At 37.9% G+C, this 12,607-nt stretch overlaps 1 protein-coding gene across 1 annotated transcript in view; it reads left to right on the forward strand.

The window, feature by feature from the left end:
• Positions 1-2,717: 2,717 nt before the first annotated feature.
• dclk2 (doublecortin like kinase 2) overlaps positions 2,718-12,607 on the forward strand; it is a 39,581-nt gene continuing 29,691 nt past the window's right edge. The window contains exons 1-2 of the mRNA XM_015373664.1: positions 2,718-3,529; positions 11,731-12,068. Coding sequence (XP_015229150.1) covers positions 3,136-3,529; positions 11,731-12,068 — 732 coding nt within the window. The 5' untranslated portion in view covers positions 2,718-3,135. The remainder of the gene's footprint in view (positions 3,530-11,730; positions 12,069-12,607) is intronic.

Below are 12,607 nucleotides of genomic sequence, written 5' to 3' on the forward strand. Positions count from 1 at the left end.
TACCTTGTAAAGAACTATATTTGCAATAGTTTTTAACTATCACTTGGCTCTTATTAAAGAATCAACAATTGCTTGCGTTTAATGAGGCATTTCTGACACCACACAGTAAGCTAATAGGTGAAAATGGGTTTAAGGCAAATGTATTAATATTTCCTTATATATGTACACCTAAATTACACATCACTTAGACATATAATAATGGTCACTTATTTGAAATAATCTAAATTAGAACAAACAGACGTTTTACATTTTCAGCCTTACCCATTCATTATCAATGTAAGTATACAAGGATGGTTAAAGATAGAGACTTTACATTCAGGTGAGTTAAGACTTCTAGGTTCTGGGTGTGGTGGTGGCGCAGTGGTTAGCTCGCACAACTTAGTCCTCAACCCGTGTTTTAATCTGATCTGTGGTCCTATGCATGTCTCTCACACTCTCTCATACCCCCTTTCCTGTCTGTCCACCTACTGTTGAAAAAATTAACCACTAGTGCCGTAAAAACCTCTAAAAAAAAAAGAAAAAGAAAAAAAGACATCTAGGTTCTGGACTGCTTGAAAGACTTTGGGATACTCAAAAACTGATCAACATATTGAAATAGAATTGTCTCGAAGTTGGTATAATTTTCAGAAGAAAAAGATTATGTGCCAAATAATGATCAGAACTTTTGTTTCTTTTAAACTATTACTGATTTTTAAAATAAGAGTTTACAAAAACTATCAAAAACATGATTTATAAATGGTGAAGGGACCAATGGTTTATCAATGTTTGATAATAACCTATGAACTGCATACAAACCATTAATAGAAAGTAAATTGATTATTTAGTAAGGTATTAATCCTACTTATGTTAGGGTAAGGGTTAAGGTCCATGACAGGCAAAGTTAAATGAAAAATAAAAGCTAGGTTCCAGTACTGATTTTAGCGTTAGGGCTAAACTAACTAAGCAGGGAAATATGATCTACTTATGTATTAGAAATAGTTTAAATGCAGTATATAAATTATTATCAAACATTAGTAAATTACCTTATAATCATTTATAAATGTTTTCTTTACCATTTGTTACCATGAAATCTCATATTATAAACATTTGAAAAATGTCTGTTTAATAGAGCAGCAAAATGACAGCTTTTAACCAAGTTGGGCAGACAATGCCAGCTGTCACACAGACAATGTTTTCATTCAGTTTTGTTCACTTTGGTTCATTTATATAACATAACAATTTTTAGATCTAGGAAATTCTGAAATGTGAACATTTGTACTTGTCTGTTAATTGAATTATTATCACTTCTTCACATTTATTATGTTTGACATTTTAATTTCAAGCTTACCTGTCAACAAATTTACCCAGTGTCCTAATAGTCAAGCAGGAAGCATATTTATTAAAAACAAATGTGATACAATATTATACCTTTTGTCATGCAAAAAAAAAAAAAAGAATTGTATTAAAGTTTGTATTATTATTAAAATGGACTAGTTTCCCCATCTCTTCGGGGTCATGTTGGGATATTACAAAACTGAAACAGATCTAACAAAGTGGCTTCATTATGCAATACTGTAAAATGTTTTTCACCCTAACAACTTTCTTTTTTAAAGAAGGGAAGCTCTGGAACACATTCACTGACCTAAATTTTGGTCACTTTAGGAAGTCATTTAAGTTTTTGGTGGTCTACCAACAAATCCATACCCATGTCTACTATTAGGTGATTTGTTATCTTCTTCTGTGCTCTTTGGTTTAATTTTTTTTTAAACTGTTGGTTTCTTCTTTAGATTAATAAAACATTTTGTAAGTAGGATTTCTTTTCATCACACAGATTCAATGTATCGTTTACTTTATGGTCATTTAAATGATCTCTCAATTATTTTCCATAGAGACAACCAACCAAGGCCTGGGCCTGCAAATAAGACAGTGGTAGAACAAAGGGTTATCTTTCAGCACTGATTACTGGTTTCTCCATTAAATGTTTTTGAAGAACTATATTACCAGATAATCCAATTCTGTTCCTTATTTTCTTTTAATTTTCATTGATTCGACAGAAGAAATTAGCTTGCATGGGTTGTTTCTTTCAAATATATCCCGAGGCATGCCTCAACTCAAATGTTTAGAATGAAGATATGGCATTTTTACACCGTCACATCACCAGTTCACATTTTCAACCGAGACGCTGAAAAGTGATTATGTGTAAAACATATACCTATTTATGACTACTCCATTCATCAATTTAATAACCACTTTGTAACTATATATATATATATATATATATATATATATATTTTCCCTTTGGCCATAAAGTCAGAAATAATGTAAAATAGCTAAAATAACTACCGGACTATTGCAAAAATGTCTTTTCTACGGAAGGGCCACTGAAAAAATGGCCCTTCTGAAAAAAAAAAAAAAAAAAGTTAATTGATTTTTAAATTTTATTTCAATTAAATATGGGTAAAACGTTAGAATTTGGAGATTAAAGTCAGAATTCTCATTTTAATCTTAAAATTCTGACTTTTTTCTGAAAATTCAGACGTTTTTCTTATATTATACAGAAATAACATTTAAAAATCAGTTAACATTTTAAATTTTTTTAGTGGCCCTAACTTTGTATCAGTTATTTGCTGTGGAACATGGAGGGGTGTTAGGACCCCGAGGCTGGAAAGCATTCTCCTCCTCTTCCTCTGTCTCATTACCTATTGATCGGTCATCCTATATTCTGACTGTAAGTCGGAGAGGATGGAAGGAAAAGATGCCCTGAATTTTTCATTGCTGTGCGACTTTTACTTTTCTGAAAAATTTCTTTTCTTTTTTACAGTAACAAGTTTGATGAGATGTCTGTTAACTACCGGTGCTCGCTGTTTGACGCATTATTGATTAAATGAGCCTGAAAATATATATCCTTGGTGCCACAGCATTTTTATGGCGTAAAGAAATAACATCTTCAGAGTAGTTATTTATTCATTTATTTTTTTGTATGCTTTCTTCAGTGTTTGCAACCTGCGATTCAACACTGAGAAGACTTTTAACATCCTGCACCGCTGCGGATAATAGAGAGGCAAAGAGGCTGGTTTCCCATCAACGGGATTTCCACTTTCTGGATAAAAGTTTTCTTTCCTGCTGTTGAATAGCCAGAAAGTGATTGAACACAAAATGTCTCTTAGCAGAAGTATCGAATTTGAGCACTTCGAGGAAAGAGACAGACTCCAACGGGCTCCGAGGACAAACTCGGGCTCCGGGTCCAAAGGAAACGGTCTGGTCCCGAGCCCTGCGCACAGCGCGCACTGCAGCTTCTACCGCACGCGCACTCTGCAGTCTCTCACCTCAGAGAAAAAAGCCCGCAAAGTGCGTTTCTACCGCAACGGGGATAAATATTTCAAAGGTTTGGTGTATGCTGTTTCCAATGACCGGTTCCGCTCCTTCGATGCTCTGCTCATGGAGTTAACCCGCTCCCTGACGGACAACGTTCACCTCCCCCAGGGAGTGCGGAGCCTGTACACCGTGGATGGAGGCAGGAAGATCACCAGTCTGGATGAGTTAGTGGAGGGTAAGGTCGATGGAGAGTTACACAGTCAGCTTTTTTATAACTATATAATTACAAAGAGGTGGCCTACATCTTTTTTATGTTTGTTAAATAACCTCTTTATAGGGCCTCAGTGAAATACTTAGAAAAGCCAAATTTCTAGCCAATAGTGTTATTGGAATCCAGGAGAAGACCTTATTACCTTTGTAACATTAAACAAATGTGCATATTTTGTTGGTAAAAATGAATGTCCATGTAAAAACAAGAAACGCGAACTTGCCCGAATATATTAAGAAAAATAACAAAAGTACTTCTATAAGAATTTGATGAAAAACACTCAGAGAGTGAAAGAAACACATTTTTTGGAACAACATAACCTTAGAGGCATTAATGCTGATACTGGCTCTTAACATTTTTAGTTTATAAACCTAAATATAATTGTCAATTAGCTTTTTACCTTTTTTTTTTACTTAACATTTTTTCCAACTTAATTTACAGTAGGGCTCATCTAGTTGGTTATGTAGCAGTATCTTTGCTGAATGGCTGGATATAGATCTTGTGCTTCTAGATCTCACTGAGGGATTGGGGGTGACTCCATTTGTTAGGGGTATGCAAGGGATCAAAAACGGTAACTTGCCCTGTAAAGGGCTAACATGCAGATCAAAAAATAGGAATGTTAATTAGCTTCTCCCTTAAAACACATAGTATCTTGATATGTTTTTACAATCTTTAAACTTTTTTTTTTGTTTGTTTGTTTTAGCAGTACAATGCCAAAAGATTCAGACCACAAAATACATATCATTGTCTATGTTGGGAAAGCTTCTTCCAAAATGTTAACCTTTTTTAGAATGTAGTTGGCTTCTTTACAATCTTTGTAAAATTACTGATTACTTTTTAGTTACTTTTGCCAAAATAAAAATTTAGGATAAAGGTTTACAAAATGTGCAATATTTTGTCACAAATAGCTGAATAAAAATATGATATAGAATAATTAAAACAAGAAAAACCTTATCACGACATAACACTTTTGTTTGGCAGCTACTTAAAGGCTAAAAAGCTTTTTTTAATGTATATACATGTATATACATTGGGGCGTAAAGGGGTTAAATAAACTATGGATATGTTTTTATACTTTTGCAGAGCTACATCGTTTGAGAATGTTTTTTACCTTTTCACTTGGTTGAACAGGGATTTTTTTTTGGACGACCTTTTGAAATGCCATAGAAAGAGGCAGCACATCCTCCAAAATATACGGCGCCACCGGCCTTCTCGCTTCTCCAGGGTCAAACATCTTCACCTCTGTTCTGGAGGAATCCAACTTTGGATGTTTAGATTTGCTCACGCCGGCATCTTCATAAAGTCGTTAGCTCTGCACTCCCTCCTGGTATTTCTTGGGGTTACCCGTATGCCCCCCTTTCTTTTATATTTTTATCCATTTTGTAGATGTTATTAAATTAGTCGGAGTATAGCCATTAGGAAAACGTTGAATCCCTTGTAGCCATAATACCACTGCCGTTTTCTCCTTCTGTTGTTTTTAAAACCATATTTTTCTCTTTTAAAACCATCTTATCCTGATATAAAACAAACCACCCCCACTTCCCCAAAAAAAAAAAGTCTTCTTCTCTTTATTTAAGCTGTTGGCTGTGGTCTGCTCAGCTTGGATTGTAATGCATTACCCACTCTAATAACTGTAATATTATTACAGAGATTTAGTTTGTAAAGTGTTATATTACTCCGTTACTGCTGAACATTACATATTACTACAGTAACGCCTTACCCCAAACACTGATCACTGTATACAATATGAACATGTGATTCATGGTTTCTCATCCATCCATCTTCTCCCACACAGAGACACTTGAAGAAAGACATCCATGCACACACACTCACACTTAAGGACAGTTTAGAGAAACCATTTTATCTAATAGTCATATTTTTGGACTGTGGGAGGAAGCCCAAGTACCAAAAAGAGAACCCACACATGCACAATGAGAATGTGCAAAACTGGGTCAAACACTGGGTCAGGAATTGAACCTTCTTGCGACACCCGCATCTGACATAACAAGCCAAAACAGCTTTATTCACATTTGATAAACATGTCTCAGCACTGCTAAGAGGGATTTGGACTGACAAAAGAGCCAAACAATAATGCACACTTACTACGCCTTGGCTTCCTTCCATGTTGCTGTCCATTGTTTACTTTTCCGATTTCTGTGGAACTGATGACATCATCAACGCTAACCCAGTATAATGGCGCCACCAGACGTGCAGCGGTGGGCAGACAGCGGCCAAGCAGCTTGTCAGTGGAGGGTCGGACCCACCCTTTTTTGCCAATGTGATAAGATTTATATTGTGATTTTGAAAAATCCCTAAAATTCACTGGGAAAGCAGCTATTGTATCTAAGCTTTATTAGATAAAGGAGAGGGAATACAAATGCACACCACATTGTCAGTTTTTTTTATTTTTATTTAAAAACAAATTTAACAACCAAGCATCAAATTCACACACATTAACGGAGTAATTTTTTGGGAGGGGTGTACCACATAAAATCCCAATAAATTAAGTTAGTTAATGTATGTGAACTAAATATGTAGAAGTTCAAGGTTTATAGTGGGTTATCATTTTAAATAAAGCACTGTATGTGTCCAAAAGTCTCACTGTAACAAATTATCATAGTTTTCTATTTATCTTTTGTCTTTTAGAGTATTTTACAGTACATTATACAGTGAATCCATATATGCATCATTGACGACATAACTGCCCTGACATGTGACCTAGTGCCACAAATGCACACATACTTCTCTTTAGTGGTCTGTCAATGTGCACAACTGTCAACTTATATCAACATGGATCACTAATCATTTAATGGAACTATCAACAAGCCTATTTGAGTGTGAAATTGCTGTGTAGAGCACTAAGTGTGTATTTGTACAAGGGTCCCTTGTTTAAATATTTTACACTTCTCTCATTCAGTATTCATTGATTAATCTGCATGTGAATAAATGTGTGAACAATACAGTTATATCGTCAGGATAAAACTGTGGATTTATTGTCAGAAGACCAAATATCTTCAGTCTGCTAACCTTTGCCATTCACTGATGAGATGAACACTAAAAGCACCTTTAAAAGAGCCTTTGCTTTTCAATGCACAAATATAGCAAACTCTGTAATCTGCAGTAGAGCCAGCCTACAATCCATTTTAGCAAAAAAAGGTTACTTCTTGGTGACACCTCAAAATTCACTGACCTCTTAATAAAGATATTCTTGTATACTGGTTTATTTTTATTTCACCTTGTCTTGAAATCAAAGCCTCTGGGCTGCACTCATTTCCTGCGCCAGTCCTCCAGAGAAGCTGGAGAGGATTTAGGCCAGTACATGATCTAAATACTGAGATGACAGGAGTTTGGCATGCAGAGCTTGTTACTTTGGGTGCCAGCAGCTCCTCCTCTAACTAATTCTTTACTTATCATATTTTAGCAGTTTTTATCTGCTCTTATAATGTTGACTAAAAAAAAAAGTGTACCTTACCCTTGTTTATTTAGCCCTGGGACGCATTAGTGTGCAGCCCAACACTCTGCCCTCATTGATTGGAGCCTTGGACTAGTGTGCAAACACAATCAAGAACCATTCCCATGTGCACCAGTAATGACAGAAATTCAAGGGTTTGATGATAGATAACTGGTGGGATTTATAATGAAAATGTAACAAAACACAAACGGTACTCAAAACACCAACTCTTTTTTATCCTCATCCAAGGAAATGGAAAGTTCTAAGATCTGAAGTTGCCTTCAGAGAGAGCACAGGGTCTGCTGTGAGGGCAGTGGATTTACATAGTATCCTCATGCAAACTAAGCGGGGAAGGGTGAGGAAGTTAATGGCGGTGAATCCCACACGGTGAGGGCGTTCGCTGCTCCTCTCTCACCTCGTGCTACTAGATAGAACTAAGGAGCAGAGCAGTGATCGCTGAAGATGAAAAAGTGGAACTTTTCTATGAAATAGCAACAAAGCAACCAATCAGGGACTGGTTGTAGGCAAAGCTTTTTTAACTTAAAATGGAATAGAGAGAAAATAATGTTAACAAAGGGTGAAATGAAGGATTGCTCTCAAGGGTTTTTAGGTTGCTTTAAAAAAAGGTCTGTTTTAATTCAGTCCTAGTAGGGCTGTTCATCATCCTCCCTTACCTCGAGCACAGAGCCCAGTCTGTCGCTGCCTACTGCCCAGCATAGGTGCTTTCTTAGTGGGTAGATCTACAAGGAAGTATTGCGGAATTCAGCCGTCATCCAGACACAGCTATGGATTAACCAAAGTGGACTCTTTTTTTCAGTGCTTCAGGGCGTTTCCAAAAATTGATGGTACTCCCAACCTGATTAAATCTTGTTCATAGGGAACAATTTAGTAGCAGTTCGTGATGTTAAGTTTCTCCTGTGCTTTTATCATGAAACACTGACAGCAAGACCTTGATAGGAAATGACATGGGGTTGCCAGGGGTAACGGCAGGTCCAAAGTGAAGGGTCTGGGAGGTTGAAGATTTACTAAATATTATAGAATCATTCAAGCCACCAAGTAAAGTAAACATGCCCACTGTTATATTCAATATCAGCACTGACATGTGATGTTATAGTCTAGTATTAAAAATAAGTTTAAAGTGAGAAAACAATTTGGGGTCATTTACTAAACAATCTGCTTACAAAATACTCTATAAAGTAATCATAATTTTGATTGCGGTTTTGGATTTGTAACAACAGTGTGAGACCAACAATGTAAAAAGAAAATGTTTAGTTGGTTTACTCCCCTTGTTAATATGGGTTTTCATCTGTGGCCCACATGAGGAAAAAGTGGACAAAGCTTCTTTCACATTTCTGGGGGACTTCAGGGAATAGACTTGTCTGGAGTCATCTTCATCACAGGGCTTTTTGTTACTCTGTCAGATAAATGATAGCCCCTGTTATGCTTTGTGTTTATAAACAGCTATGACTCTTTCCATTTAGGCTGTGTGGGCTAGACTTTGAATTAATTTGTGGTTAATAGCAGTTTGAAAGAATATTGAACCATAAAGGGAGCAGTCTCATTTAATGTTATATGTTATATACTTTAACGTATTGTTCTGATACACATTGTTTTGTTTGCATTAAAGATATGACTCATATGTATGTATCCGAAAAATGTTCAATTAGTTATTTAGTATGACAATTATCAATGTATTACAGTGACTAGTTATCTGAATAGAATCTTTTGAAAAAACACAATAATTAATTAAATCTAACATACAAAAATAACACCTCATTTGTAACCATGCAATGGACGTTGTTTGGAAGTCAGTAATCTCTCATTCTCTTTCACACTGTTGAAAAATAAACAATGCGGGAAGCGTTGATGTGTTCCTGCAGATTGAGGCTTTTAACTTCTTATTTTCTCTAGGGTGTGAAACAGCGAGTTCTCACTAGCTAAGCAAACAGCATTAAATCAACTGTTGTGGCATATTCAGAATTGGGGAGAAGCTTCGGTCCCAAAATACTGACAAATTAACACATATTATTTTGCAGTGATGTGCCATTGTACCAGGTAAACCCAGGGACTTTTAAGTCTAGTCTACATTGTTAGTCTAATGGTATAAAAAATGATATTTCAGGAGGGAATATTAGTAAAATGTGCATTTAGCTTGTAGCATGTAAATATATGCTACAAGCTATCAAAGAATGCTGAAGAAGAAACAAAACAGTCCAAAACAACCACCAAAGGTGGGCAACTAACAAGCAAAGTCTGTGGAGGATGGCCGTGAGGCCAGAGGCTAGGCAGAGTCTCTGGAGGGGGCCTTATAGGTTGGAGCTCTCATAGCCTTCTGTTTTGCCATTAGATCCTTCCTGGGGTTCAGGGATCTCTGGATGGCACAGAGCATGCTCATTAAGAGGAGCTAACGGAGATGGAACATTGAAGGGATCTGAGTGAGGAGAAGCGTTAACAGGTTCTAACTGGGGTGTGGAGATGCTACCAGGTTCTGACAGGGGAGTTAGGAAACTAGGTGGAGCTGGCTGAATGGCTAGGACACTGAGGGGTGTTAACTGAGAAGGGAGGGCTGGCCCGCTAATGGGCTCTGGCTCTGGGACTTGCCTGCCTTTCTCAGGCTTTGGCCTGAGAAAGGCTCGCTGGCAGGGAGCTGATGGAGGTGGCAGGAAATGAAAGAACTCCTAATTCTCCTAATAAAAAAAACTCCCATAAGTGTGACTCCTTCAGACATGGAGCTCTGACTGCAAGGGGTGTGATAATGGGAACTGGTTTGAATGTTCTAATCCGTGAAGCTAGCTGCTGGTCATGGAGGTGATGACTGAGACTATAGGAAAAAACTTAATTGGTTTGGAGGTGAACTAAAGTTGGCGGCACCAGACTGACCCACTGTCGAGGAAGTACTGGTGTCAGGCTGACCCAGTGGAGAGTGAGTAGCATCATCAGCCTGACCCGTCGGAAAGTGAGTGGCGGCGTCAGCCTGACCCGTCGGAGATGGAGTAGCGGCATCAGACTGACCTGATGGAGAGGCCATGGGATTTCTTCTCCGGCAGTGGTGTCTGCGTTTGGAGGTCAGTCCAGGACATACTGCAGAGGGAGAGGGGGAAGTGGAATCGAGAGAAGTGGATGGAACCGACAAAGGTGGGGTAGGTGCCTGTTCCAACTCAATAGAACAGGCAGTGGTAGCAGGTGATCTGATCTGGTTGAGGTCGTGGTGGAGGAGGCTTACCAAAAGGCTTGAGACAGCAGCACTTTGGTTCCACTCCACCTCTTCAAAAATATCCAATAATCCTTAGGCAGACAGGAGTGGAGATTGAGAAGGTAACATTTTTTTGAGTTCAGCTGTGGCACCTCCCCGTTTTCAAGGTGCGCTACGAGTGGCGATGTTGTGGCGAAATCATTTCTCGGATTTTAGTAAAAGTGGGCTTTGGAGTCTCCCGGCTGGGCTCTGCTGTGTCCATTATGGCTGGATCCTTCTGTCACGGTTGGGTGGCAGTTTTTGAGGACCCAAATGCAGAGATCAAGAGGCAGAGGTGAATCTTGTAGATTTAATGATAGAACTGAGGCAAAATACAAAAAATACAAAATACAAGAACCAAAAGACCATAAAACGTTAGGAAAAACACACGTGGGAAGCCAGAGATGAGGAATCAACTAAACAACAACAAAAACAAGGAACCAGCACTGAGTGACTGAAGAGGGGATATATATAAGGGGAACAGAACAAAGGATGGGCTAATGAGCTGAATATAGAGCCTGTGTGAATGGAACTAACTAAAAGAAAGCTAAGGGGAAAGGAAACAAGCACAAGAGGGCAACTGAGAGTTAACTACTGACTGTTTGAATATAATGGAAAACAAACCAAAGATCAACAAAACAGAACAACTGAAAACTAGTCCCAAAAGGTGAGAACCATAACAGTAACAGACTCAAGTCTTGATGAATAGGCAGGTATAGATGAAGAATTGATAACATTTTAAAAGCTTTTTTGTAGTCTACACTTCATTTGCTTTTGAATGATCCTTATAGAGTTGCTAACTATCACCTTTCCAAACCTTTTCTGTCATCTAAGAAAAAAGAAGATAAATGCATAGTTATATCTACATAATTGATATAAATATAGGGTCAAACAAATTATGGTTATCGCAAGCAAAAAGCAATGACAAAGACAGATCCATCATTGTCCCTGAGACTAAAGTTGAAAGGTTTGGTAATAAGCAGTATAATCTACTAAAATTTATTCAGATAAAACATATTTCAGCCATACAAGTTAATATTTTTTTTTAAATAAAGATCAAACTATTAAATATGGCGATATACTGCCACGGAAAAATATATATTACCACATTTTATTTATAGTTGTTTTTTAGATTTCTCTTGCCTTCTGCCATTTTCATAGAACGGTGGTGAGAAAGGTGAGCGTAAATGAATGTCTAAAACCGTAGCTCACCACACATACACGACTGAAAGTGGGCATGTGCAGAATAAGATCCCTAACGGGATGAGCACGTAGGACGGCCTCAGGTAAAACATATCACCAGAATGATTGACAATTAGGAGGACCACTTGCATAGGTGATCCACCCGGAAGTAAAAGATCGTCCACTATACCTTTAAGGTTTGCTTGTATGCAATTATGCTGTTTTGATGCACATTTTTCAATATTGCTGCATAAACCCTGCATTAATTTAGTTACGTTTTTGTTTTGTTTTTTATTCCCTCAGGAGAGAGCTATGTGTGTGCCTCCAACGAGCCATTTCGTCGTGTAGATTACACCAAGAACATCAATCCCAACTGGTCTGTAGGCAGCAAGACTGGAACATCACGCTCCCTCACCTCTCTAAACCAGCTTAAGGGCGAACTGCTGAGGGAATCCAAGGAATTCATCAAACCCAAACTTGTAACAGTGATTCGTAGCGGTGTAAGACCTCGCAAAGCAGTTCGGATACTGCTCAACAAGAAAACAGCACACTCTTTTGAACAGGTGCTCACCGATATCACAGATGCCATCAAGTTGGACTCCGGAGCTGTGAGAAGACTCTACACATTGGAAGGCAAGCAGGTATGTCCCTTTATGAATGCTTTCCTCCTTAATATTTTTTCCTATCTGGAAAGAGGTTGTGGCTAAAGGGAGCGAGGTAGGAGGTGAAAATAGGTTTAGCTCCAGAATTACGTCCAGGAGCAAATGGATAAAAATAGACCGGAGGAAAAAAAACAAACATGAATCAATACTCTTGCGGACGTGACAATGCATCGGATCGTCAGCTGTTGGATCGATGCATCAATACAAAACAATTAATATTTACACCCCTACAGTCCACTGGATCTCCCAATAAAGCTCAGCATACCGTCTCGATAACCAGCAGTCTACAGACTGACCTACTTCATGTATCTCCACTCCACCACCAGTTTCAGGCCTGGAGGGGAAACAGCCCTATTCTTTACTCCTGTTTATGCATATCTATCAAAATTCAGCGCTATGTTTCTTGCTGAGGTATTGTATCAATACATTTCCTCGAATTGTCTTTTCATGTGAGTTTTTCAGATTAAACTAAAGTTAAGAATGAATCGATTATTAAATTAGTTGACGATTATTTTTAT

Source organism: Cyprinodon variegatus, unplaced genomic scaffold, assembly GCF_000732505.1.
Source record: "Cyprinodon variegatus isolate N-32 unplaced genomic scaffold, C_variegatus-1.0 Scaffold90, whole genome shotgun sequence".
NCBI classification, from domain to species: domain Eukaryota; kingdom Metazoa; phylum Chordata; class Actinopteri; order Cyprinodontiformes; family Cyprinodontidae; genus Cyprinodon; species Cyprinodon variegatus.